The following is a 27,817-nucleotide window of genomic DNA, read 5'->3' on the forward strand; positions in this document are numbered from 1 at the left end:
TCCTTAACATTAAATAAATCACCCGAGCAAACCTGGAGAATAAAGTTTAAAAGGCATATTTAAGACTATACCATTGAACATAACAGTGTAAAGTGCCACAAGTGTTAGGTTATACTGTACAAAGCATAACCTTTTTAATAATAATTCCACATGAATCCCTACTATGCCTCTGAAGTCAGTCTTTCCTGATGCGTCTCCTGATGCTTCCTACACCTGAAAGAAAAGAGAAATCAACTTAGATCCTATTAGAGATGTTATGACCGGCAACTAGACAAAGTATTAAACAGCTTGGGCACACTGAGCTTGGATCCACAGTTTAATTATTGCTAAGGGGCGCCCTGAATGGTTTTGACCTACCTGGTGACGCAGCAGTTTAGGAAGCAGCTGTTCTCCTCCAGCCTGTACATCCCAGAGTTTGGCAGATCTTGACACACAGACATGAACTTTTGCAGCTCAGAGGTTGGGATTCCACTCAGCTGCTGTTGCTAAATGAGAAGGAACAAAGGGATAGCTAAGCAACAACTGCAGATACAACAATACTCTTCTTTGTGTAACCGGCACGCAAACAATCCTTCAAACTGTGTAGGGAGGGACATACTAAAAATGTGTTACAAATATCCAAAACGACAATAATCATTACCTTGATGGTGTCATAGGTGTCAGTGATGATTGTGATGAAAAGGCTGAGGATCATGTAGATGAAGAGCGAGACAAAGGAATAGAGGTAGACCCTGCTGAAGACCCACACCAGGCTGCTCTTCTGCTTCATGTTCTTGAAGGTGGGATACATGTCATCTCCGTTGATCAGGGAGAACAGACACTCCGACACCGTGTTTAAGGTCCGGAACTAAAACAAAACATCCAAGAGGCGTTAACATTTAACCAGTGGTAAAAGTGCTTATTATATTTTAAAGTGAAAGTATATATTCAAAACATACTAATAGTACTCGTTAAGCAGAAAGTCTCATTTTAGAAAATGTTTTATCATTGGATTATAACAATGAATGCATTATGTTGCAGCTGCTATTGGTGGAGAACATTTAAACGTATACAAATATATACTGTTGGGAAGGTTTTTAATTTAACTCCTCATTATAACATGTAATAATTATATATTGATTCATTATATTTTATATCATACATCCCAACACAGTCATTCATTAATAATACCAGCAATCAGAACCCAATTAGTTGAAAATATTTCCTAGTTTGGCATTTGCAAAAGTCCAACACACTCCTTACCTTCTCATGATACGGGCCAAGAACAACCCAGCCACAAAAACAGTAACTCAGGTAGATGATTCCAGCGCAGCAGATGAAACGGATAACATTTGGGAAAGCTGCCCTCAGTGTCAGGATGAGAATCTGAAAATATCCACAGACAATTGAAAAAGCTACACTGAAGACCAGTATATGGAAATTCACACACACAAATGTGATGTTCTGGTCCAACCGGATGTGTTGTTAGAGATACTGGTAGTTTTCTCCTCAACCATATGAAAAACAACGTGTACTGTAGCAGCATCCCCCAATTACAATTTGTTTGGAATGCTATGTTGTATTTTCCCATTATGGCATCTCTACCATAAAACAATGTTGAGTTATTGCACTACATGGGGCACTCAATACCTATATTTCATAAATACTTACATTATACTTCCTAAAGTAGCCCATGTAGCGGATGACCCCGGTCCAGACAAACATGGTGCCTATCCCAAGGAAGATGCTGCAGAGATCATAATTTGTGAGTACCTGAAGGAAAATTGCAGCTTTTAATGTCAGGATTCAATGTTCGTAGACTTTTCAATTTACTGTGACAGAAAATCCCCATTACCTTAGACTGGATCTCTAACTTAAGAATGGAGCCAACGATGGTCAGTGTGTCACTAGCAATGATCAGGATATACCAACCATTTACAAACTCCAACCTGTCTGACCACGGGACTTTTTGACCACAGCGGTTCTGGCTGTAGAGTGTGTACGCCTGGTTACAACGGAAGGAACAGAAGAAGTTATACTTTGAATTTCTGTTTCGACATTATTACTAGTTATTACTTTATTTAGGTACTGAAGTTCTTTTACTTAAGTATTTTCATGTCATGCCACTTCATACTTCTACTATAATATGGTACTTCTGTCTTCACTAAGTGTAGCAGTATATGAGATACGAGCGAACAATACTTTTATAAAGTGTTCCAATATTAGCTTAATCGAAACCCACAAAAACAGTTACATAAAATACACATTTAAGTATCAGCAGTAATATATAGTATGCCATAAAAGGTAAACAAAAGTTAGAGTACAGTATGCACTTAAAAATAAAAGCATAATATAGTATGTTTTTAAAAAAGTAACTTGTGTTTGTGAAAAAAGGCAGATAGCATGCTTTTAAAAATAATAAAAAACTAAAGAAAAGAATGTTGTATTAAGCCCTATGTGCATACATTGGCATAAGAAAGTGTGCACCAGAAATGTAGTTATAAAGTGTCCTAGTGTGCCATATGCAAAAAAGAAATAATAAGCAGATCACACTATAGACAGTATATCATTTTAGTTTTTACGTTTGAACAAAGCAAAAGATGCTATGCTTTACGATGAGTTTAATTGACTTACAAACTGCAGCTGAATCCCGTTGATGACTGAGCGCGTGCAGAGGGCGAGGGATGTGATGCACGTTATAATAATGAGGCAGTCAAACAGCACAGTCAGGTATATGTTCCTGGCAGCTGAGGGAATAGGGAACATTTTAAATGACTTTCACCTGAAAAGGACAATCTTCAAAAACAGATTTTACTAACATCAAAGTCTCAAGCTTAAAGAGCAGCCCTAATGAATCCGTCAAAACCCCGGACCTGAGCTTAAAGCAACTCAGATAATTAATTTGCACATACTAAACTCAGCTCAGCAAACTTACATGCCCCTGCCACTTTCCAGTCTCTGCATTCATTGATGTCGACATCGTTTTCCAGGTCAACCTTTATCCTGCCGCTGTGAACTTGGTTGTTGAAAGTGATCTGTTAACCAGAGACCGTGTTCAAGGGAGGTAAGACATTATTTAAATAGGTGTACATCGTTATAGTCAAACCCAGAAGCTAAACATTCACTTTCCAGGCCGACAAAGTTAACTATGTACATAGCAGGCACTGTGTGCAAACCGCTTAACTTGAGTAGTTTCATAAACTTGTTTTTAAAGACAATGCCTGACATGTGATCCATTGTGTTTACTGAGTCATGAAAACAAGTCAAGTGACTTACAATAACAGTAAAGTCGTAGCAGTCTGGAAGCTCTCGATGTCTCACCGTCTGCAGATTTATGGCCTTGAGAACAAATGTGACCTTAACAGAGAGCATCCTGAAAAAAACAGAGCAGCTATATAAACTAACGGTCTCTTTACAGCGACTATAAAATGATTTTGCCTTAAGAGAAAATACTTTCATTAAATGTTACGTGCAAACCTTTTGAAATGTAATTCAAAATGTGGAAGTGTTTCCTGCAATGATGGATTATACATCGGATAAACTTCAAAGCACTCTGTAGATACAAGCAGCAACACACAAAAAAGACAATGACAAATGAGCAACAAATAAATGTATTTAAGTATTCTGCTGGTCCAAGCATCTAATAACCATACATACTCACCAGTTTCCACATGAGCATCAATTTCAAAGGTGTCATTTCCAGGGTAGATGGTACCGTTCCTGTAGAAATCCTGACACACAGACAGGGGCGTGTAGAAATCACCTTTTTTCTCATATGCGTGATTGCCTACTGTGATGTTGGGCAGATGTCCATACTGGAAAGGAACAGTTGAAATCTCAGGTATAATAAAGTCAGGTTTGTTTACTATTGGACAGTCTTGATGTGGAAACAGAAAGGAAATGCTGCTGCGGTTTATGGTTAGATTTGTCAAGTCAAAATCTACAAAACAAAATAATATGAACAAAGTCCAAAGCAATGAAAAATGACACTTGTCATGGGAGCTTGGTAAGGTCATATAAGCAAGCAGAGTTATACAACAACGATTTACAGTAACACAAAAGGAAAATGTGTTGCATGATCAAAAATAAACTGACTGGTGTTCTAAATAAATAAGGAGAAAAAGAAAATACAGTATTTAATGACCTGTTTGATTATGTAATCAATGTGGTCATAAACGTCAACCTGTCTGTAAACAGCATATGAATCCATGCCTCCATCGGCATAATCTTTCAGGAAGAGGTGCTTGAATGCCATCAGATTTTCCTCCTTGAATGTGACAACCATCTGGTTGCTCAGCCCAAAGGACACTAACTGATGCAGGTAAAGAAGGAAATGTGTTAATCAAGCGGGTGAAACAACACAGTTAACATCTGTTCGAGTAATGAGTGAGAAAAGTTACCTGGATAGTGATGATGGCAATTTTGATGATCTGCAGTATGAGTTTCCATGGTTTTCGGCCCCGAGCGTGGTACTTCTCACAGGGGTTCATAAAGTAATATTTGATCTTCCTTCTGAGACACTCCACATTGTCCTGATCTTCCAGACACTGATGTTGGAGGTCTTCCCAGGGAGGGGGGGCATTAGTCGTGTGCACGTCATACAAGTCACTGCGGTCCTCCATATCTACAACCAATCGAATGTTGTCATTGTAATGTGAGGGGGGGATTAAAGCAAAGTTACGGATGACCTTATTCTTACACTCATGATGTTTGGAATAACAAAGTGTAGCAGTGGCACATAAACATTCAACTGTGAGTGTATAATTGTTTAGTTTTTGTGTAGAGCTGTAAAGTGTTTTATTCTGTTTTCTGTATGTATTTTTGCAGTTGATTTACATTCATAAACGAAACAACAGTGGATAGAATAGAAACAATTCCTACTAATATAACATCCAATACACTTGCCTTACACACAACGGTTGAAAACCTTTACACCATCAACAAAAACTGAACATGTAATGCTTTAAAAGTTGCATTACAGGTGTGACTGTCTTGTAACTCTGAAACTACTGCCGGGAACTGTATAGGATATTCTTCCTTTGGAGAAAATCAATAAACACGTTTACATTGGCATCACATCAATATTGCATTGTTGGCTAGTATTTCCAGTTGTTTTCTTCCGCATTCTAAATGGATTACTAACCAACAACTCTGTGAAAATTAAGGAAATTAAATGTGAGCATTGTTCAATAAGAAACAGCAGCTCACATGATACCTGTTCGACTTCCACCATTGAGGCAAGCTATTAAATATTCATTACGTTTCGTGTAATAACTCAAAGTATTCTGTCAGTGCACAAGAATGACAATTGGCCAATAGGATTCTTACCTTTAGGTCCCGCGGATTATTTAGCTGCGGTCACCTGTCGTCTGCGGCAGCGATACATATGTGTCCAAAATATCTTTGTCTAATTACAATTCATAACTTTCTTAAGTGTTTCTTCAATCAGAGAGTCATGACTAAAGTAATAACACTGGGAGGGCAAGATTTACGAAGTAAGTCTTGGGAGCAAAGTCCACTCGGACTGTTAGTTTGGCTCAGGTAACTTCTTGTGACGATGCAACGTCATTTTACTGCTGCAACCTGATTGGCTCTTTGACCTGTCAGTCGTGTACAGTTTGTTCACTCCTGTTACCCTTGGTTACCAAACAGTGCCACTGATGAGCGAGGACGATGAAAACGACTAAAGCTAACAACAGTTGATAAACAAGCGGTAAACTTTATTTATTCTTCTTTAAAACTGTGACTTAATGGAAGTTAGTCGGATTTACGTTATCGTTAACTGCTATTAGCACCGTCATTTAGTTTAAAATCTAGTTACAAACAAGCTGTGTTAACTACAGTGTATTGTAACCATTGTGAACAGTTAGCCATGCTTACATAGCTTAGCTTCCAAGTAAATGTTTCCAAATTAACATTAACTTGACTGTCCTTTTTCGTCGAAAACAGACCATGCAGACCTGTAATGTTTCACTCTGAACAGCTGAAAACATGTGTATTGTTTTATTTTGTGAAGTAGGCTGCCTACCTACCATTATATAAATTATAACACTGACACTGACGTTAAACACAACTCATTAAAGTTATATGTGCTAATTCAAACACACAACATTATGACACTGTAACGTTAAAACACAACAAATTAGTTATTGTGTACAATAAGTCAAAAACAAATTACAAATTGTGTTGTAAAACGTATTGCATTAATACATTAATTTATCCAAAAGATTCGTTTTCAAGCAGTGAATGACCAGCTGAATTTCACATAAACAATGCATTTTCAATAACTCCTTTCAGCTTGCTCATGAAAATGATGCTAAACAATTATAATAAATGTGTCTTATGTATCCCACGTTTAGTTTTTATTAAAATATATAATTTAAGATCCTTTTTTTCCAAAAGCTTTGTTTCATGTGACACAGCGACTTAATGGCATTTTCTATTTAATATGAATATTGTTATATAAAGATTCAGATGTTTTTATTTATATAAAACTATTGATTATTTTCAATAGCTTACCGCATTGTAGGACACATTCCCTTTTATATACATATTTGTATTAAAATTCAGAAGTTTTCCATTGGAAAGTTTTGTCCACCTTTGACTTAACATGAAGTGTGTATATTTTATGAAAAAAATGCCTTTGAAGATCAGTTTGGGTGATAACTGTTCACAGCAGTAGACCCTTACAAGTGCATAAACTACATTGATCAAAGATAGATGTTAGCTTCCTTCTCATATGGCTAATAAAAAAAAGAATAAATTCTCCTTTCAACCTCAAGATGTCGCCACCGCCATGAATAATGATTCTGGGCTACCCTTCATGGCAGTCTGCTCTATCTCTCTCTGTTACCTGTCTGTCAAATGACATTGTAACTCTCTGACAGATGGTCGATGAAATAGCATGTGTGTATTGATATGTTATATTTTGCAAGAAAAATACAACACTATTTTTACGAAAATGTTCTTCCTTTCATTAGCGAAGCAATACTAACAGCAAGGATGCCACCCAAGAGATCAAAAAGTGTGACAAGCAGTGCAGGCAGTAAGAAGAAAGGTGAGTGTCTGAACAATAGCAATGTTGTTAATGTGTCTAAATGCTTGCACGCTTGTCTCAGGAAGATCCAACAGAGACACAATCAATGACATGATGATCTAACGGTTTCTTCCAATTTAGGCAAGAATACTGAGTCACCTGCACAAGGGGAAAAGCTTGGTAAGACAACATTACTTTTTCACCCATCCTAAACTATATTGTAGATGACATAAAAAACAACATTTCTTATGGTTTTCTCAAAACTAAAAAAAAATGTCAGTAAAACTTGTGCCTAAACATACATTTGGCTATAGTCGGCATAGTCGACTGTCTAAAAACAAACAACATTTCGGTGAACCCTGAGGGAATCTTAACGATCTTAAATTAGGTTTTTTGAAGGTCTGGTAAATGTAACATGACCCTTATACAGGTTACTAAAGCGTTAGGCTCAATATTTAGTTTTATAAATTGCTTTTAACTTAGATTAAGTCATTTGTATTTTACTACCTTTAATTATTTAATTGGGAAGGCCCAAACAATCTGCCATTCATACCATTTATTTAGATTGGTGTTGGTTAGACTAACACTCAGAGATGTCTTTGAGGAGTGGGAAAAACTATATGCATTCTTCTGAAGTGATCTTGAGTGCATAGCCTTCGGACAAACTCTGGACTCAGCTGTGAGTCCCCATTGTAATGGTCTAGTTTACTCTCAGCATGCCTGCCTTGAAGACATGCTTTTGGTCAGATGAAGGTCACTAAGTATATATTTTTACTATAGATGAGATAATTCGCTTTTGAGGGAGTTACATGCAGGGCTATTTAGAGTCCTCAGATTCGGGTTGGCTATGTTTTGTTCATTTATTCATTGATTTCACAGATTTCCAGCATATACATCTGGCAATATAAGTGCAAGTCTGTAAGACTTCCTAAATGAACTCAACCTAAAACATTTTTCTCTAACTTTAACCTCAACCTGATCCAAACAGAAATCTCAAACCAGGTTTTAAACCTAGCCTTTATTCGTTGACCTCATGGCGACCGACTTTTGGTGGCCGACTCACACAAATGTGAATACTGAATGTGTTCACCTCTGAATAGGATACTCGAGAATATTGACAATACAACTGATATCTAATCTTATAAGCAAATAAATGCCTATATTGTTCAGGCTTTAACTCTTCTGTTTCAACAGATGTTGAAAACAATCATAAGTTCAATGTACAGTATAAATATCTTACGGTGTGAATTGAGAAAATGCTTGAGTGGATTATACAAGAGGAAAGAGGCCCGACAAATGTTACGTCTCTTCAGCGCAGCGTACAAACACGGTTTAATTGCATTCTTTAGGGTTATGGAACATTGCACATCACACTCTCTTAGTCTCACAAGCAAATATATCCCATGAATACAAATGTCATAGTTGACACATAAACTGTGTGAAATGACGGGTGTGAGTTTCCACTACAATGACTTGGCATTAGGCCTCAATGGTGTGAGTGGAAAACGTTGACACGCCCAGCTGGGAAGTGGTTACTTAAGCTGTACTTTAGCATTCCCACCGTCCCCTCAGCAACCTTGTGGAAAGACTTTGAAGAGAGAGACCGCAAGCAGGATGAAAACTATCATTATGTAGATCTCTGTTTACTTTAATGTGCCCTGGACTGAGCCTGGCCTCAGATATAAAGGAGTCGGCATACATTGTTTACTTCGAAAAACCTTTTGGGTGATAGTGCAGTGCTACGGTTTTATATAGCAACAATGAGCAGTTCATATCCTGAATCCATGCAATATTGAACTGCCTCTCACATACCAGTATACTAGATAAATACAACATAAGTCCTTCTACAAGTGTTTGGACGTTGCGTCTATTCACTAGGATTACATTTCATCCTGTGATATTGTAGGTGGGCCGCACTGCAGGGTGGGGCAGGTGAAGGATCAGAGACGTTGTGTGTTTGATCCGAAAAGTAGGGGCAAGAAACGGTGCCACAGTCCGTTGTATCACTTGATTCGTGAGATGTCTGATCTAAGTTGTGGCATCTCTACAGTTTTACTCATCCTGCTTACATCATCACAGTTTCACCAATTCTACAACCTTTATGTTTTTTTCAAGATATAACAGTAATGTACATTTGATATGCTGGACATAATCAGGAATAAACCTTTGATTTGTTTATGTTTAATCTTCTCCATTATGACACCTACAGCTGTAAACATTATTTGAACGTGATATTTGTGAGGCAGGTAAAGCCAGTGGAACAGACAGAACACCTACACTCGGCATACAACATCAAACACTACGATGCTTTTATTATTATTATTATAATTTTCAACACTTTCTAGAGCATCAAATATTCTTGCATCTAACAAAAACACTCTTTATGATTTTATATATTTTAATGAGACTTTATTCTCTTTACTGTATGTGGTAGTTATGCAGATAATTTGAATACAGATTATGTATCAATCAATTCAATCCCAAAACATGATGTGATTTAGAATATGATCTCCTGTAGTTAACCATTGTCTACCATCTCTCCTGCCGATATTGATTATGATCCCTCTCCCAAAGGTCACCCTGATGATATCCTCCCCATGGTCCTGACATCAGCCACCCAGGAGCTCTTTGGTTGCCGGGCGGATGAGGACGTCACGGGGGAGAGCCCTTACAAGCTGCTAGAAAAAGACGACATCATACAGGACCTTAAGACAAGAGCCGCAGTGTCCGATTTCAGCCCTGCGAAGCAGATTGTGCTGGTGAGACTAATCCATTGTCATACAGATTACTCAGACAATACCCAGCAGACACTGTGATGATACATAGACCCCGACGCAAGGGCTGTGGGAACAGAATACCCGAGGAACACGTTTTACCTCGTTTCCCCTGTGTTTTTGATCAAGATTAAATACATGGTGTCTACCACTCTTACTCTAAACGTTACTCAATTGAGAACAGAGAGAAAACCCAAGAGGACTCTACCATTTCATTTTTCCTTTTTTCATTTGTGCCGTTACTGTGATACAGTATGCACAAACGCAATGTATAACAATTATTTACAAAACTCTCTGTCTCTGTAAACACACCATGCCCGCAGGGAGAAGGACATCATCTTATATAACCTGCCCCTTTCTCACAATAAAATAAAAAATAGAAATAGATGGTCTGTCCTTCATATTTTCTTATTCACAGCCAATCATTACGGTATCGTAGGAAAATAAGAGAAACACAAAAACACACACAAATGACTTAGTTCCCACTAGACCGGTAAGGGGAAGAAACAAAACCAAAAAAACACCAAAACGTCACATGAACAAGGAAACGTGCAACACCCTCATCTGAGTCTTACTTGAGTAGAAGGGGAAAGCGGCGCATACTAATAATAATAATAATAATAATAAATACATAAACGTATTCACCAACCAAAGTAATGTCAGCTTTCTGATTTGGGACAGTTAATGCCTTACCTTTAGGGATGGAAGTGTTGTTCTCTCTCTCTGTATTACTGACCACAATCAATTCAAGACACCACATTGATTCATTCTAAAGAAACATTGTTGTGAAAATAGCTGCTTGTTGTGAATTCAAACTCTTCTACCTGACAGGACTACCCAGAGGATGAGCTCCTGCTGGTGTTTGACAGGGACTTCACCTATGACCAATTATTCTACCTGGTTCTGACTCCAGAAGCCAAAGACAGAATCCTCAATGTAAGCAAACTGTGGTTTAGTAACAAGGTTCACCTATTCCTTTTGTTCTTAGTAATACACTGTCTACTACTGTGTGTTTGAGAAGAGAGGTAAACTACTGACTACATGTGTTATCTTCCTTATAATGAGAATAAATGCCATAGCCATGAGTGGCGCCACTCGTTTATTTCAATCCAGTATTGTTCTGTGTCATTTACTCTCCTTTTATACTTTAGTTATGTACACTACTTTATCACTTATCGCAATGACTAATGGCTGCTATCAGCGGCGCATTTGGCCTTCCCAGCTGGCGTATTTTCAATGGTCGACTAAACTAAAAGGAATTCAATACCTACTTCCCTATCTTGCTCCAGCTCAAATATTGTTGTAGAAAGTGTGATCATGTGGGCAGATTTCACATTTAGCTATCGGCTTTTATTATAGTGTGTTACCTGTTCTTAATACTTTGTCAAATTGTCATTTTCTCTGCAGCCCCCACAGCCTGAGACACCAGAGGTTTGTGAGAATGAAGTTCATAAAACCGGAAGATCAGAACCGAAGCCATGGATATCCCTTGGTAGTGAGCAGGAAATAGATGAGGAATCTTTCAAAGAGAGCAGGGAAAAGGTACTGCACCTTTTAAAAACATTTGAAATCAGGTTTACTTTCTTACTTCCATGACACATCTCTATTGGGTTTATTTGTGTCTTCAGCTGTGGTACAAGTTCTCCAGAGTGAGGAGGAAGTTTGGCGCTCCAGTCTGTTTTTCTGAGAGTAACATTGATGCCTACATGGAGTGTGTTCCCTTCCAAGACAGCAGATTCAGAATCAAACAGATGCAGAGGGACTTCGGGATGCAGGCTGTTCCCAGAATGCAGAGCAGCAGTTCTCAGACTCAGTGGTATGCCAGAAAATCAGTACACATGAAATGGATTTGTTCTGCAGAAGGGGAAAGCACTAACAGTGTCTGCCAACACCTCAGTGTATTTAGAACATACGCTTTTAACACTGAATAAAAAGCCTTTGTGTGACATGTATTTCTCTGAAACTCATGCCTATAAGCTTTATACTCAGGTGGTTCAGATTATATAGCTGACACATTCATGAAATAGCATTAGCATTTCATGTTTTATTCTCTCTTTATTACCTTTAATAGTACCTCCACCTTCACATATTGTATCGTTATTTTTGCACACCTTACAGGAAGTTTAAGAGGAATATCTTTACTCAGTACGCGCCAAGAGAGTTAAGCGATGGAGATAAGGAGAACATCCACCAGTGTGAGAATCTGAAGCATTTCTGCAACTCCGTGACCCCCAGGTAAGATGAACTCTTCATCTTACTCTTCGAAAAATCATGGTGTCTTCTTTGTGTACAAAAATGGATAGTCACTCCAAACTCATACATTAGTGGGAGTCTAATTACCATTATGGGAGCATTACACTGTTCAAAGGAAACACCTTAACCTTCCCAGTGTAGTAGACTTTGAGTGTAGTTAACCAAACATGACCTTCCACCCTTCTCTGTGTCCTGGTAAAAGATAAGAGAACATCTGGCCCGTTAGAAACATTGTACTGTAGCTATGAAAAGATGAACGTATTTACACGTTTAGCCAATAGAAGTTTTACTTAAAATATTGTTTTGCAGAGTTTTGAAAGCCCTACAGCAGGAGGAAATCATGAATGTGTTCTTCGATGACTGGAAGGCCCTGGGGACAGCAGGTGATGATGCTGACTGGTTGGGGAAGATTTCTGAAGGTTTGATGCTCTATCAGGCCTTCACAGACCAGAAGTACACCAAGGACAAGAAGATCAGCAGCGTAAACTGGCACCCTACCATCTACGGTAAAGAGCAAACAGGGAGTGCAGTGGTCAAATGGCTTTGAATAGAAATCTTCTCACACATAAATATTGACAAAATGACTTTCCTGGCAGTTCTTACATAAAAAATAGTTTTAAATCATTGGTTTAAACAACTGATACTTTGATGGACACATTCTCCGTTTAATGTCACTGTCAATGACAAGTACAAGTATTTCAAATACCCATCCATTGTAAAAGCATTCATCTTTTTCACTCCCTGCTACTGTTGTCTGGCTGTCATCACTCAGAGAGTAAGCCTTCAGCAAGATCCACAATAATAATATCAGTGCCAAATCATGTGATCAAAACCCTGTCATCTGCCATCACAACCAATGTAGGTGCCCCTCCAGGGCTGCGTGAGTTCAGCTGTGCTCTTTACTCTCTACACTGATGATAGTCGTACCAACACACCAAATCAAGTCATCATTAAGTACTCTGATGATACTGCAATAATATCTCTGCTCAGCAACACAGACGACCCTGAGCTGCACCAACAGGCTGTAAATCAGGTGGTCGAGTGGACTGATAGCTCTTGAGATCAACACCAAGAAAACTGAGAAAATCATTTTTGGCTCACCATCTGACTCCCATAAAGTCCCCATTGTCATCCATACAGATGAGATCAAGCAGGGAGTTTCATACAAATACTTGGGTGTAATGATTGACCATCTGCTGTCATGAAGGATCACATTGGTTATCTGTGCAAAAGGACAAAACAAAGAATGTATTTTCTCCGCCGTCTTTTGGGGCGAGCAGAGAAATTCTTCTGTTGTTCTTTACATCTGTGATCATGTCTATTCTGCAGTACTGCAATACTACCTGGTACAAATGTCTGTCAGCAGCTTTAAAATCAAAACTGCTCCACCTGTTAAAGATCTGCTCAAAGATTGTTGGTCAACCCTGTCAGAGACTCTATGACTCAGCCTATCATAACAACCTAGTGAGGCTGTCCAACCACATCATCTCCGACCCAAACCATGTTCTGAACAGTGAATATGAACTGCTACCATCTGATCGGAGATACAGGGTCCCACGATTCAATAAAGTCAGACTGAAGCACTCCTTTGTGCATCAGTCAGTCCTCACAGTAAACACAGAGCTAAATCCTAGATCAAATGCACGCTGAAGACTCTTTGAGCATGTTTTCTCTCACTGATTGTGCTGTTATGTTAAATGTTTGTGTTTCATGTATTGTGTCTGGATACTTGTCTGTTGATGTTGGACATGGAGCTGCTGTGACGCAAGTCAAATTTCAGACTTGATCTAGCAAATAAAGTATTATCGTATCGTATCAGAGCAAAAACATGTTGTTCAAAAGAGAGATCAGAGTTGAGCCAATGATTTGTCAATCAGGAAGGTTAAAACATTACATTATTATGTGTTCCTCCTGCTGCTGTGTTGTTGATCTGTATGATTATTGTTTCATGTATTAGGTGTGCTAGCTGTGGCTTTGACAGAAAAAAAGAAGGAGGAGGAGGCAATGGATGAGTCCTCAGTGTTCGAAGTCAGAGCGTCTCACATTGTCTTCTATAGTTTCTCCGACCCCTCTAATCCCCAGGTATGGAAATTGTAAATGATTGTGGATAGTGAACAGGTGGAAGAATAGATTGAATAGAGCGTATTTCTATCTATCATTGATAGCTCACAAGCTAGTTCTCACCTCATGTCTGTTTGACACACTGTGATAATATATGGCAGGAAGGATCTGCTTTCTCCTGTCATTCAATCCTTTTATTTGCTTAAGCAAACATTTGAGATGCCCTATTGATTTGCCCCAGGCACTCAATCAATAAAACTGAGCTGCTTAATCACTCAAAAGTAATATGAGTTCTGCATGACGTAGCCCTTCACCTCTTCATGTGTCATGCTTTAGTTTCACCGTCTACTGGAGCAGTGATCAAAATGACAAAGGGTACTGTGTAGAATAAACTGGAGACTCCATAAGAATGATCTACATATATTAAGTTAGTGTACGGAGTGCTATTGTTAAAGGAGACCTATCATGCTATATTTGAATAATATATTGTAGGGCCATACCTATATAAGGTATATTTATACTTTTATTTTTTCAAAATACCAAACAGATCATGCATTTTAGCCTCATTTCGCTCTATTTCGCTCTCCTCCACCCTGTCTTTGCATGCGCTGCAGCTGACCACGCCCCCCTGCAAAAAAGGGGGGCGAGTTACGAGCGTCATGTTACCATGCTGTTACCATGCCACGGCAACCTCTCATTCCCCTGATTGGTGGACAGTTGGCCATATAGGCGGAGCTCCTCGTCACTGACGTCAGACTATTTTCAAATCTGTATCAGTCTGTATCAGATCCGTTGTAGCCCCGTTTTTAGAGATTTGGGTATAGAGGAAAAGAGAGAGGGTTGTGTTTTCTGACACTTGGTGAGTTCCCTGACACACCGGGGAGACATATTCGTGTATAAAAGACGTACAAAAGTGGATTTTGCATGATAGGTCCCCTTTAAGATATTTTTTAACTGCAGGAGATTCAAACCTACTGCTGGTAAATGACCTCTGTATTGCCATCCTAGCCCTCCTGGATCCTTTCCCTCTTATGCCTGATGAAATGGAATACTGTATGCACTCGGTTTTGTGGATTACAAGTTAAACTCTAAGTGGGGAGACTAGAATAAATAAATATTTGGGATGGAAAGCACCCAATACATGGAAATGTCTTCTCTGAAATATAATATTTCTGCCCTGTCCGTGGGTTTCTTTGTGTTTGCAGTTGCTGCTGGAGTGCCCAGATGACATTTATGCCTTTGAGTTCTGCCCCTCTGATCCAAATATTATCGTTGGCGGCTGCGTGAATGGCCAGGTGCTGACTCTGCTATCCATCTGTGGTTTGCTGCATCTGCTGCCTTGAAGTAGCTTTTGTAACTTGCCACTTTTCCATTTTTCATTACAAGTGCAAATTATTAAATAGACCCTCAGTCCTGACAAGCATATCCTGTACAGATCCAATGTACTGTTCCCTTGTTTTAATCAAAATATAAGCCAATGTATTGTGTTTATTTACACAAGGAATTGTATTCTGCACTTGGCTCGGATCTGCAGTTACTGATTTTGTGTTGCTGTCTCAGGTGGTGTTGTGGGACATTTCTGCTCACGTCATACACCTACAGGGAACACAGCCAGGCAAAAAGTATTCACTCAACGCTGACACATTCGTAAGTACCTATTTACTTTCTCTAATGTGCATAATGTTGATACAATAATACATGATGTTCTGTATCTGTTGGTGTACTACATGTGGTATCAGTTACTATAAGTCTATGGCTGGTGATGATGTTAGCTTTGTTTATTCAAGTGTGTGCCCTCAGTTTATCAAAGCATGCAGCAGATCTGCTGTAAAGACAGGCTGTGCTGTATGACAGAGTGAGATGATGATACGGTGACTCCTGAGTTCTCCCCTCATCCTCACTCTTTCATTAGAAGGGAATGCAGTGGCCTAATGGTCCTTTTCAAGCCAGTCCCAGCTGTCAAAACTAGTTCTGCATACGTACTAATGCCAGGAGTACATCAGAAAGCACGTTTATATCCTTACATGACCCTTCTGCTAAACGAAATCAGCTTATTAGGCCTCATAGAAGCACCACAGACAGATTGAAGTGATCAAACACCTTTTGACTAGGGACAACAACTTCCAAAACGTTTTTTCTTTTGACTAAACGTCATAATAAATGACTATTTCAAAGCTGCCCTGTTTAGATGTTTTTATGTAGAGTAATACAGATAGGTAGGGAAATAGAGAGATAATGGTACGTGACAAAAACAGGGCTCGGTTTTAACCAACAACATAGCATGGACATTAACGCTAGGCGTGTGGACACCAAATCGGAAGCCAGTTATGTCCCTTAATGACTGACCTTCACTGACATCTTCCACTCAGCTGCAGTACTTAAATAGACATATCGGCCCCTATCATCCAGCCATCATTTGCTTTGTGTTTGTTTATTGCCTCTACAGTGGAACAGCTGTCTCCATCCCTTTCCTCACTACGTCCCTCTCTGTTGCTTTACCCTCTCCCACCTCTCCCTCTATTCTCTTTGTCCTTGTTTGCTCTTCATTCCCTAAAGTCAACAGCATCAGCTCACACACTCCAGCTGTTACACAGGCCTTTCCATCTTCCACCATAGTCTGCCCACATAGAAGATAACACACAAGCAAATCAGATCACTGCGCTCCCTTGTGTTTGCAGTGTAAACAATGGCAGGTGTATCTGCTAAAATTGCTTTATGTCCATGTTGGGTGCTGTGAAAGCTGCGCTACACCAGCACCTGTTGCTAGCTTATCAGATAAACGAAGAATTACAATCCTCCTGTATAGATTTCTGTTCTGTTCACTCCATTCACATTTAACTGCATGAGCACTGCACAGTGTTACTGAAAAAAACAACCGTTGTTCCAAACTCTATGCATGTTTTAATATTATAGTGACAGTATTTAGTTTCATTTTTCCAGTTTAGACCATTTCACACTTGTAAATGTCAACATTATTAGTGTGTCCCATTTTATTTTGTGTTACAGTGAATGTGAATGATATCAGCTGACAAGAACTGAACTAGAAAGCTGTTCAATCCAGAAAATAACAATTCAGTTCAAATTGTCCAATCATAATTTGTGATGCTTACTTTCCTTTTGCACCATTTTGGTATGGCCTGACTGCTTGTCAAAGGCCTTTGCATGTACATTGAATTGTCCGAGCTCACTGTACATGCTGTGCCTTTTGTGTCTGATGTGCCACCAGGACCTCAATGACAACAAAGAGAATAAGACTCCTGTTGTGCGCTACTGTGCTGTGTCTGCATTAGAGAGCAGCCACAAAGCGCCAATTACTGATGTCCAGTGGCTGCCACCAACATTTGAGGTACGCAGAGTTGAAGCGCAGAAGGGTTGGAAGAAACAACAACTTAAAATCCAATATGCACAATACAAGATCACAAGTTATTTCTTGGGATTTTAAAACATGACTGCTGTGGGTAGGTGTTGGAACCTTCCACAGGGGTTCATTAGTATGTATTTTATGTTGATTATGAAAATATGTTTGGTGTGACTACACAGCTAAATATTCCTTTATGTTTTCCTAATCTCTAGCTTCTTTTATCATATCTTAAGCCAACATGGGGCATTGTTTCCAACACAGAAAAAGCAACTAGAGCACATTTTAATCCTTCCAACCTAAGTCTTAAATTGCTAAATAAATATTAAACACTTAGAGAACCAGGTTTGCCATTGCTCTAATGATTTCTGTATCTAGTTTTAAAATGTTGACAGAGTTTTATCTGACTAAGGCTAAAAGCCACTTGAATGCAAACAAGTGGAACAGGAGGTAAGAACATAGTGGACACAGAGGAGTATTAGGGCAGCGAAAAGACTGTGAGGCCAATCATTCAACATATGGAGGATATAATGATAGAAATGTAAAGGTTCAACAGAGGAGTATTTAAGGAGAACACTGTGGGAGAGAACTATCGTTGCTCCAATGCACCACTGCCACAACATTTAGCATATAATACAATATAATGTATTTTACTGTACAGCTAACAATGTATTGATTAACTTGCTGCAGTGACACGATGGGGTTTGGTCTGTAACCCAGCGCAAAGAAGTGCAGTAACAACACTGAAAGACAGGGCCGGCCCTGACCAATTTGCTGCCCTAGGGCGGCCGCTTACACAGTAAATTCCAATGTTAATAAAAGCACACAGAAGCTGTATATGTTTTTTGGGAGTTTGATTTATTTTAAATCAACACAAATACAAAATTAAAACCTATAATTGCACACTAAAACCATTATTTCAAAAAAATAAACCTCTTTTTACTGGGGCTGGGGCAGTTCAACTTGATTTTGGGGGGGGGGGGGGTGCGCCATAGTTTATGGGCGCTGTACACAATTATGGTGTAGTTCTGTTAGTATAAGATAATAAGATGTACTTTGTTGATCCAAAATCGGGAAATTGTGTTATCAAATTAACACATTAATTTCTAACTTTTTTTTTTTTTTTTTTTTTGGCGCCCCCTAGCATACGCCTATACTGCCTATGCCGAGGGCCGGCCCTGCTGAAAGATAATAGTTGCAGCCACATGCAACAACAATGACCTATGGTCTCACACAGATTCTCTACATTATCACAGTTCCCAGAACCTCAGCTTGAGTTTTCTTTATGAAACAATTCATGTTGGTTTCCCACTGGTGTCTGTCCCTCGTGTCTACATCATAAATCATGACAAGCACTGGCACTCGTGTGGATAAGTAAAATAAGGCAATCATCAAAGTGCCCCTGGGGTCACATTAAGCTCCCATATATCTTCTGCAACCTTTTTTCTTTCACTATAATCAGCTCTCACTAAGCCTGACAGACACTTTCTTGATTTTGCGACTCTCTTACTGATTAGGTGACCAAGTTGGGCTTACCAGTGGAGAACAAGAATAACGTATCTGTTCAGGTCGTCACCTGCTCCCCAGACTGGTAGGTAAAAGAAAATGTTCACTTTAAATGTAAGAAAATGAACACATCAAGCATATATGGAAGACCAGGTAATGTCCATAGATTTTTGTTAAAGTGGTTGAGTCCATATCAGTTAGTATTCACAGTGTGTATAAACAATAGGATTCAAGTATACTTAAATAAAGTTAATTTTTGATTTGTCTCCCTTTAAAGTGCTTTAATGTTCTGGGATGTGCGAGTGACAAAACTGTTGAGCCAGTCAGGGTCGGACAGGAAGCAGAATGCCGATCAGAAGACTTCCTACGGTGTCCCTGAGACTTTCAAACATCTGGACCGGACATGGAAGCCTCTGTTTAAGGTACTGCAGGGACGGAGGGTGCAATAAAAACATTTTTAAAATAAAGCTGAATAGACATTGAGATATGAAACCGATGAACATTGTGTCTACTAATTCTGGCAGAAATGGATTCTTCCGATATGAAATTCAATAAAGGTTAAGAATCTTGAAATCTACTGTCTTGAACATTTTATTTCAACAGTAATTCCTACTTATATATACGCTATATTTTTTAATCTATTTCCATCTGTGTTTATTTGTGTTGTTGCTAAAGCATAGTTCTTAACGTTGTTTAAAATAGTGTTTTGTCCTTGACAGTATTTTTAAAATGTCAAAAGTTGTATTGTCTCTGTCCTGTGTCAGGTTTCCCTGCCAAAGATCGATACCGGTGGAGAATACGCTCCTCTCAAGTTCAGCCTGGAACTCTACACCTGTAACGCTAATAATACAGGCAGGACCAAAGGTGAGAGACCTTTACCTTTAGGCTGTCTCTGTTACACCATCTCTCTCTACTCCTACAATCAGTCACTAATGCACATGATTCAATTACAATAATGTGTTCACCAGCTACTGTTTGGTGTCACTGTTGGATGTAACACACCCCATGACAGTGGGTTATAGCTCACTCACTCAATCACTTTCAAAAAGCATAATATTGTCCAAAAAGGACGGCTGTTTCGTCACTGTCCAAGAGTCACACTTAACTGGAACAATAATTATGATAGAATAAAATAACACATCAAAATAATATGAATATAAAAGGCTGTAATTATGACGACCTGCCTGCTATCAAACTTCAAAAGCTATTACTTTTCCTACCTCATGATGGCACACAGGTCTGCGTCTGGTTTTGTGTACTTTTATTTATTTTTTAAAACATCACATGAGAAAAAAAGTGAAGCAACAGAATTCTAAATCTCTTTGCGTTAAAAACAAGTGAGAAGACCAAACAATGACCATTACAATCCTAAATATCCTGTATCCCATACAAAACTGTGTTTTTCGCTACATATGTGAAAGGACATTTCTATTGCTTTGGTGATAGTGCTACACAGCTGCCATCAACTAAAAACAATAAGTGGCCAACAAAGCAGTACAGTGGTACACTAAAGAAAAGAAGTAATAAATAAATGTATTTTATCGAAAACAATATTTAAAATACACAAAACGATGATACATATTGCATATACTGTAAAACTAAATGCAGCAGTGCCTCCTTGACTGTGAAGCCAGTCTGCTCGGATGGCTGGGCGCAGTGATCAGCGGGGCAGGGTTCACCCAGCCCAGTGCTCTCCTTCTCTGTCTGTCTCCCCCTCCTCTCCTCCGGTTTCATAGCACTTTATTAAGTGATACTTCCAAAACAAGGCCCTCATAGTTGCGGAGCATTAGCCTCGCTGACTGTCAGCTCTTTGCAATATGCTGTTCCAGAAGATGATCGTGTGTGTCCTGGCTGGTCAAGAAGAGACCTGTCTTTGTCTGCTGAAGGTCTGCCTCCATAAACACAGCTTTGGTGGCTGCCGTTTATAGAATTCATATGTTCACTATCAGAGGCAGTACATCTGCTGCAGAGCCCTCAGGCAGTCTGTTATTACATTTTTTAATGAATGCCGGTGTGAATAATACTTAAGATGTTTGATTGATATTGATTGAGTCGACACTGTCTTCCTCTGAGCACCAAAACCAACTTTGTTCCTCACCTTTTGTCATCTCCGCTGCTCAGAGGTGGGAAGTAGATATATTCAAGTACTGTACTTAAATAAAGTTTTGAGGTACTTGTATTTCCATGTAATTCTACTTTATACTCCACTACATTTAAAAGCGAGAAAAATGTCATTTGACTCCACTACATTAATTAAACAGCTTAAGATACTTCTAAGAAATTATAGCTCTAAAAATAAGTCACAAGAATCTAATTATTTAAATATTTGACAAAAACAGTAAAATACTACTTGATGCAACAACATTATCTAGAAATGTCACATATATCAATATAATTATATACACACATAAAGGCAATTGTTCTGCACTATGATAACCTTAACTTTGTATACTTTAAGTACATTTAGCTGATAATACTTTTGTTCTTTTACTTGAGTAAGATTTTGGTTGCAGGACTGTTACTTGTATTTAAGTATTTTGACATAATGTATTGGTACTTTTACTCAAGTAAAGCATCTGAATACTTCTTCCACCTCTGCTGATGCTGTATTCACTTGCACTTACTTAAGTAGCCACTGTATAAAAGTTCCACTTGGCCCTTTAACGGGACCACAGGACTTTCCACTCTTTTCGGAGCAGCCCCTCATGGGGATTAAGCAACAGTTGAGCGGCAGTGCTCTGTGGCGAAAGTGAAACAATGTCTACATCTGTTGCTGTGCTGGATCATTTGTCTGATATCTTTACACACATCTTAACTGGGGCAAAGTGGATTTAGAAGATGTGTGATTGGGTAATCTGACCTGACCTTCAAGAGGCTGAGAGTTGATTGGGAGCGGCCTGCTGATAAGGGGGTGTGAATGGAGAGTCCTGTACTGTCCCTGAGAGACAGTTGGGCTTTTGTGGAGGAAAAAGCTTCTTCCATCCCGACCCATACTGCCTATCTCTGCCTTTCCTCCCTTCTCCCTTACTGTCCCCCTTCTCAACACAATCCTCACTTTTACCTCCACCTCCATATCCTCTCTTACCAACCCATTCACCTCAGCTGTAGCCCTCCCCATCTCTTTTGTCCTTCTGTTGTCTTGTTCATGATCAGATTACAGGGGAGGCTTCACCAATGCAGCTGCTTAATTCCTCGTTTCCTTCCTTACCCTATCAATTGTAGGTGTTTTTGTATATGTCTTGCCTTTATTGTACGAGTAAGACTCCATTTACACGGGAGCGCAAACTGACCGAATTCGTTATCAAAAAAGTCTTCCGTTCACACACGCCTTCGGCTCATTTAACGTGTCCGTTCACACGAGACCACTGGACAAGCGAGACGCTCGTAAGCGCTGGAGACGCTCGTAAGCGCTGGAGACGCTCGTAAGCGCTGGAGACGCTGTACTTTCGCCACAAAATACACCAAAAGCAACGAAGAAGACCCCCGAGCATGGTTGCCATGGTTTCCCTTCTGTTTATGCCCCGCGGCAGATTTAGCAACATGTAGTTCATGTAATTCTTCATGTCCACTTGTTGCTGATGGTTGTGGTAGAGGAGCTGTAGATGTTGCACTAACATCTGTAGCATGGTCGAGCTGTAGATTTTGCACTAACTTCTCTAAGATGTTGTAGAAATGTTGTATTCTGCAGTTTTCTACAGTGTATTGTCAACATGTTTTTCCTAATGGCTGAAGAAGGCCCATGAATGTGAAAAACATTTAAAATTATATTTTCTCTCTACCCTCCCTCGCTGACAGAGGAAGCTAATGAGAATGATGACGGCTCAAAGGTCGTCCCTGACTACAGCCAGCTCAGAGTGCCCTCGTCAAAAACACTCGCTACTCTGGAAGATTTCAATACCAGGCTCTATATTGGAACAGAGGTAAACATTCCTACCAATATAATCAGCAACAGCGAGCAGTATTTAACTTCGCTACAACAGTGAGCTGCTGGATGAGCTTTAAAACAAAGCTAAGGGAAAAAAAGGTATGCAGGTCGACCCCGTGTTGATAACATGTCACATAATGTGAATATCTTTCCTACCAGGATGGGGAGATTATTTACACCGACTGGAAACTGGTGAAGGACGACTCTGGGAGGCAGCAGAGTAAGTCAGTTTAAAGATGATTAATTATATTTATGTATGTTCATGTTGACTTATGTCTATTCTTCAAAGGAGACCAGGATGTGGTTTGTTGCACTAAAGTTGAGGTATCATCAAAGTCTTGAAAAACTATGGATTTAAAAACAATTCTGCCAAAGTTATAAAAAGAAAGATGTCGTCAGAGTAGTCATGACAGCCATGCTGAATCCGAATCAGAATCAGAATACCTTTATTAGTCCCACAGAGGGGACATTTACATTGTTACAGCGGAAAAGAGCCAAAGACAGCTTAAGGTTACCTAAGAAGCATGCATAAAAAAGTATTAAAGATAAAAACAATTATAAAAAAAGTTATACAATTTACAAAAATACACATCCTGTAACAGTTCTGAAGTCGATGAGCCAGGTATATATTGAACAGTTATTAACGGCATATATATATATATATATGGCACATAGTTGGTTGGTATTTAACAACAGGGGGTGTTACTGGTGAATGTACTCGCCCTGTACCAAGAGGACACAGATGGGTAAATGTTGCGTATTGCCCTGTTGCTCCTGTGGAAGCGTCACCCTGTCAGATATCACCCCCTACTCTTCCTCTCGCTCCTCTCTCAGGTGCTAAGCCCCTCCACTGCTTTAGAACCCATCACTGGCTGGTGAACACGGTACAGAGGTCGCCCTTCTTCAAAGACATTATTTTGACAATGGGAAGCTGGAACTTCGCCATCTGGAAGGAGGGAGTCATGGTAACAACACCTGTCGCCTCAACTACAGTAGCAGAACATTTTGCAACCAGTTAAAATCATAACCTCTTACTTGATTTAATTGGGAAAACAGGGAATCATCACTAAATATGAAAGTTATTCCAGTCTTTTAACCCATAGTATTCTTCAATCCATCACTTAAAAACATGGTTCACTGAGAACTACACCTGCACACACTAGTCTGTGTTGGATATGGTGTGTGTGTGTTACATGTTGTGATCGTGGATGTTGCCCCTCGTTTCTGCTATGTGATTGTGATGTGCTATATGTGACATGCATGTAGTAACGTGTGGATTGTATTGTTCTCTATTATCCTTTCGCCTCTATCTACTTGTCTATCATCCTTTCTTTATAACTAATGCTGTTGATGTATTGTGATTTTAAAAAGGTGTCTATTATCATCTGGCCGGGGACAACAGCTGATATTAGCAATGTTGGCTAAAGCTGCCCCATTTATCATTGTATCATTACCAGGACACTAAAAGCAAATCAACTAAATCATATCATGATGTAAAGAAAGTATACATTTTTTAAATGATAACACAACAGGTTAATTGCATTTTAAACCTACTAACTCTTGTTTTCTCCGACATCCAGGAAGGCCCCATCGTCACGTCCCCGAGCTCTGAGCAGGTGTGCACAGCTGGATGTTGGTCCCTGTCCCGGCCAGCTGTTTTCTTCATCGGGAAAGATGACGGCAGCATCGAGGTGTGGAACCTGCTGGAGAAGACCGGTGAACCTTTGCAGGTCCACGCTCACATCACTGATGCCAAGATCACCTGCATCAAACCCTGGATCGCCTCCTGTGAGTCCTCCGCCTCTTTCAACACAGGCGTTAGCATAAGTGTCAATGGGAAAATACTATTTAAACCTAAATGGCAAAGGGTGGTGAATTAAGTGCGCTGCTACAAATGCAAAACATATATAGATTTCTCCTTTTGTTGTTCCCCTGTTATTCAGAGTGCTTTACATATGACTGACAAGCTTATAAGACGGTGCAAATAAAAACAATAGAACAATTTGAGACTACTGCACATGAGAGAAAGAAATCAGAAAAAAACAATAGAAAATATTCAATTATCTTAAATACAATGACATATACAATTTGGAATATGAGGGAGTAAAACCTTTTAAACACAATCAAATAAATGAATAAATCTAATAAACAATGTGAAATCTCATAAACTCTGCTGTTCACCCCGCTATGTTGCTCAGATACAGACGGTCTCCTCCTCGATGCCGCTCTGTGTGTTACATTTATGTTTTCATAGCCTTGATAGTTTGAGCCATAGAGTTTATTGACTCTATTTCTTTTTCTTAGCCAAGCAGCACTTCCTGGCGGTGACTGACGACCTTGGGATGGTTCGTGTTTTGGAAATCCCAAAGACCCTCTACGCTCCGTTCAAGAGTGAGGTAAGACAGTCCAACCACCTCCTACTCACAGTGTGTACTCCTCGCTTTAAAAAACACTTTTAGGCGGTCTACTTCATTATTATGTTGGGATAAAAATGTACAATTGTTCAAGGCCAAAATGGAGATAACAAATCCAGCTCTGCAACATCCTGTATCAAAACAATGAATTATTATTGAGCCGACAATAGATTCAGTGAAGACATGCAGGTTCAATGGTCACCAAACTGCTGAGCTGTGCCTTTCCTTTTGTGCAGACTTTGAGTGTGAAGAAGTACTTCAAGCTGGAGGAGGACAGGTTAAAGGATTTAATGAAGAGGGATGAGCTGTGGGCGAAACAGAAGAAGGAAGCAGAGAAGCTCAAGAAGAAAATGGTGAGTTGTGATGTCTGGTTGTTTTAGTAGCCTTGAGTTCTACCTCGTGTCCCCAGCTACACCGTGACCTCACTGACAGCCGCTCTGAATGTACACTGAGCTTTCAGAGGCTTCCTCAATTCAAAGTGTATCCACAAATTCAAAGTTGATGTTGAGAGAGCTTGAGGCCATCTCTCTGTCACTCTCTTTCCCTCTCCCTCCCTCCCCTCATGTTTAATTCAGTCTGATCGTTATTTGATCCTGGGCCCCGGGGGTTAGAGACAAGTTACTGACAGTGACTGGCAGTCTGTCTGCTAACCATAGAAGATACTTGTTTTAGTGGCAAAAGGTTCTTATCTTTGACTGAGCAAAGGTGAAGATTGGTGATAATTCATCACTCACTGTTAAGGAAAGTAAAAAGAAAAACATCAAGGAAAATAAGCTGAAACATTTTGCATTATAAGACAGTATTTTGATTTTACCTCAGCTAAGGACACATTTAAAATAAATATATTATTACTCTTGTGATCAATCTAAATTGAAAGATCAATATTTTAAGTGTTTTGTGAAGCCTTTACTTTTTCACATTAAGGAAAAAGTCAATCTTTCAGGAAATGTCATTATTTGCATTCATTAATAACAAAAACAAGAATGCAAGTCAAAACCATTTAGCAAAACTCTGTTTCCAACAAGTTAGCTCGTTACTTTCTTTACATGTTCCAGCTTCAAAGACAATTACATGTCAGACCTTCTGTAGGAAGAAGTGTACTACCATTTGCTACATAGTGTTTATGACTGTAATTCTTTTCTCCAGGATCCTGTCAAGCCGGTCAAATCTCTGACAGAGAATGACGAGGAGAACATGAAGGAGTATAATGTTCACCTGGAGCAGGAGGAGAGCGTCCTGAAGGGCCTGGGCCTGTGGACCGCTCCTGCCGACATGGAAGATACATGATATCCCACGCATTTACACACATCTGCACGGACTGCATTTATACAGAAACATGGTTTATTGTTTTAATTTATATCTTCATCAAAATTGTTTACCTAAACAGATTCTTGTAATATTAAAAAGATTTGCAGTTTGTATCAGGAATGTCTTTGTCTGTATCTTTTATTCAGTTTTCAAAGTATTTGCAACCTCTACTGTACTATTTTTATTGAAATATGATCTATTTGAAAACTATGAGGGCAGTGAACATAACATCGATTCTTCCATTGACATTCAGAACCTTTTCTGGGTTGGTACTTCAGAGTCAAACATGGATTTGTTTTCCTCCACCCTTCTAAGATCTAGTTACTGGGTAATGCCATCCATTTGCCCGTTCTTCACCAACGCTCCCTGGGGAAACAGTCTGGAATATCTCAAGGATCTGACCTTGACAGGAAGTCGTTTTATGGCTCTTTAATTTCATGATTTTTATCTGTTGTTGTTGAAAACTCCTCTAGTGTAAAATTAATTTGGCACGGCTCATCTTGTGTTGTATTAAGAAGGAATTTAAAGTCACAGACCACAAACCCTTATTGCATACAGACTCATAACCTATAAATAACCCTCTACAGTTTGCGTCTTCACTCAGTCAACAGTTCACACAGCATCTATCTGAACGTGTTGCAGTGGGCCTGGCTGGATTGTAAAAGTAATAAGCAAGAAAATACCAAAAGATTCTGTAAATTATCCATTATTTTCTTAATCAGAAAACCCTGACTTGAACACATTGTTAAAGCTGCACTAGTCAGTATTTTTGACATAAACAATGGATGTAATCACTCTGTGTCAAATGGCTTATTTGGAACTACACACCCACAGAGGATTTGTATCTGACTCTGCAGCTGCCATTTAGTTTCTTTTAGCTAATATTTACATATTTTACAGGCCACTTTTTGTACAACTTCACTGTTTGGTTCAAGTCTGACCTGGCATGTTTTCCGTCACAGCAGATGGAGGTCTCTATTAACAGAATAGACAATAAGCTCTCGACACTACCGGCTCAGCAACCAGTTCCTGACGGACTCGTTTAGAAAGTGCAAATGAAAGCTGTTCTGTATCTGCTTAATATTTGCTGATATGTTCAGCATAACAACTTGAAAATATGATAGATTGTGTTGTTGCCCTTGTAACGTCATCATCTAAACACTGGTCACAGCCTTGTTAGGCTTGGCTGTTCTGACATTACAG

The 27,817-nt window shown here is 39.3% G+C and overlaps 2 protein-coding genes across 3 annotated transcripts; one reads left to right on the top strand and one right to left on the bottom strand.

Annotated features, from left to right (window-relative positions):
- Positions 1-6: 6 nt before the first annotated feature.
- On the bottom strand, positions 7-5,443 carry mcoln3b (mucolipin 3b). The gene is made up of 14 exons (XM_034210182.1): positions 5,308-5,443; positions 4,380-4,603; positions 4,124-4,291; positions 3,641-3,794; positions 3,457-3,532; positions 3,256-3,352; positions 2,915-3,014; positions 2,614-2,726; positions 1,835-1,984; positions 1,651-1,752; positions 1,243-1,365; positions 641-847; positions 358-485; positions 7-213 (listed from the first exon to the last, which is right to left on the bottom strand). The coding sequence occupies exons 2-14, from the start codon at positions 4,599-4,601 to the stop codon at positions 162-164; spliced, it is 1,692 nt and encodes a 563-aa protein (XP_034066073.1). The 5' UTR covers positions 4,602-4,603; positions 5,308-5,443; the 3' UTR covers positions 7-161.
- Positions 5,444-5,623: 180 nt separating this feature from the next.
- Positions 5,624-26,734, top strand: wdr63 (WD repeat domain 63). 2 transcript variants are annotated; one of them, XM_034210166.1, is made up of 23 exons: positions 5,624-5,692; positions 6,960-7,036; positions 7,157-7,195; positions 9,590-9,774; positions 10,621-10,725; positions 11,197-11,331; positions 11,418-11,605; positions 11,908-12,024; positions 12,352-12,548; positions 14,000-14,124; positions 15,309-15,398; positions 15,664-15,750; positions 17,330-17,449; positions 18,979-19,052; positions 19,245-19,389; positions 19,732-19,831; positions 22,763-22,887; positions 23,052-23,112; positions 23,727-23,857; positions 24,473-24,680; positions 25,197-25,288; positions 25,543-25,659; positions 26,453-26,734. In XM_034210166.1, the coding sequence occupies exons 2-23, from the start codon at positions 6,982-6,984 to the stop codon at positions 26,591-26,593; spliced, it is 2,637 nt and encodes an 878-aa protein (XP_034066057.1). In that variant the 5' UTR covers positions 5,624-5,692; positions 6,960-6,981; the 3' UTR covers positions 26,594-26,734. The 2 variants fall into 2 exon arrangements, with proteins under 2 accessions (XP_034066057.1, XP_034066058.1); XM_034210167.1 differs by lacking the exon at positions 17,330-17,449.
- Positions 26,735-27,817: the final 1,083 nt, after the last annotated feature.

The sequence above is a fragment of the Gymnodraco acuticeps genome, unplaced genomic scaffold (assembly GCF_902827175.1).
Source record: "Gymnodraco acuticeps unplaced genomic scaffold, fGymAcu1.1, whole genome shotgun sequence".
NCBI classification, from domain to species: domain Eukaryota; kingdom Metazoa; phylum Chordata; class Actinopteri; order Perciformes; family Bathydraconidae; genus Gymnodraco; species Gymnodraco acuticeps.

What these genes read in the sequence shown, in the direction of transcription:
- wdr63 (XM_034210166.1), top strand. Translation starts at nt 6,982, where the DNA reads ATGCCACCCAAGAGATCAAAAAGTGTGACAAGCAGTGCAGGCAGTAAG. An exon ending in GGCTCTATATTGGAACAGAG is followed by an intron (nt 22,888 to 23,051) that starts GTAAACATTCCT and finishes CTTTCCTACCAG; the next exon opens with GATGGGGAGATTATTTACAC. An exon ending in CGACTCTGGGAGGCAGCAGA is followed by an intron (nt 23,113 to 23,726) that starts GTAAGTCAGTTT and finishes CTCCTCTCTCAG; the next exon opens with GTGCTAAGCCCCTCCACTGC.
- mcoln3b (XM_034210182.1), bottom strand. Translation starts at nt 4,601, where the DNA reads ATGGAGGACCGCAGTGACTTGTATGACGTGCACACGACTAATGCCCCC. An exon ending in CTGGAAAGTGGCAGGGGCAT is followed by an intron (nt 2,727 to 2,914) that starts GTAAGTTTGCTG and finishes CTATTCCCTCAG; the next exon opens with CTGCCAGGAACATATACCTG. An exon ending in AGTTAGAGATCCAGTCTAAG is followed by an intron (nt 1,753 to 1,834) that starts GTAATGGGGATT and finishes ATTTTCCTTCAG; the next exon opens with GTACTCACAAATTATGATCT.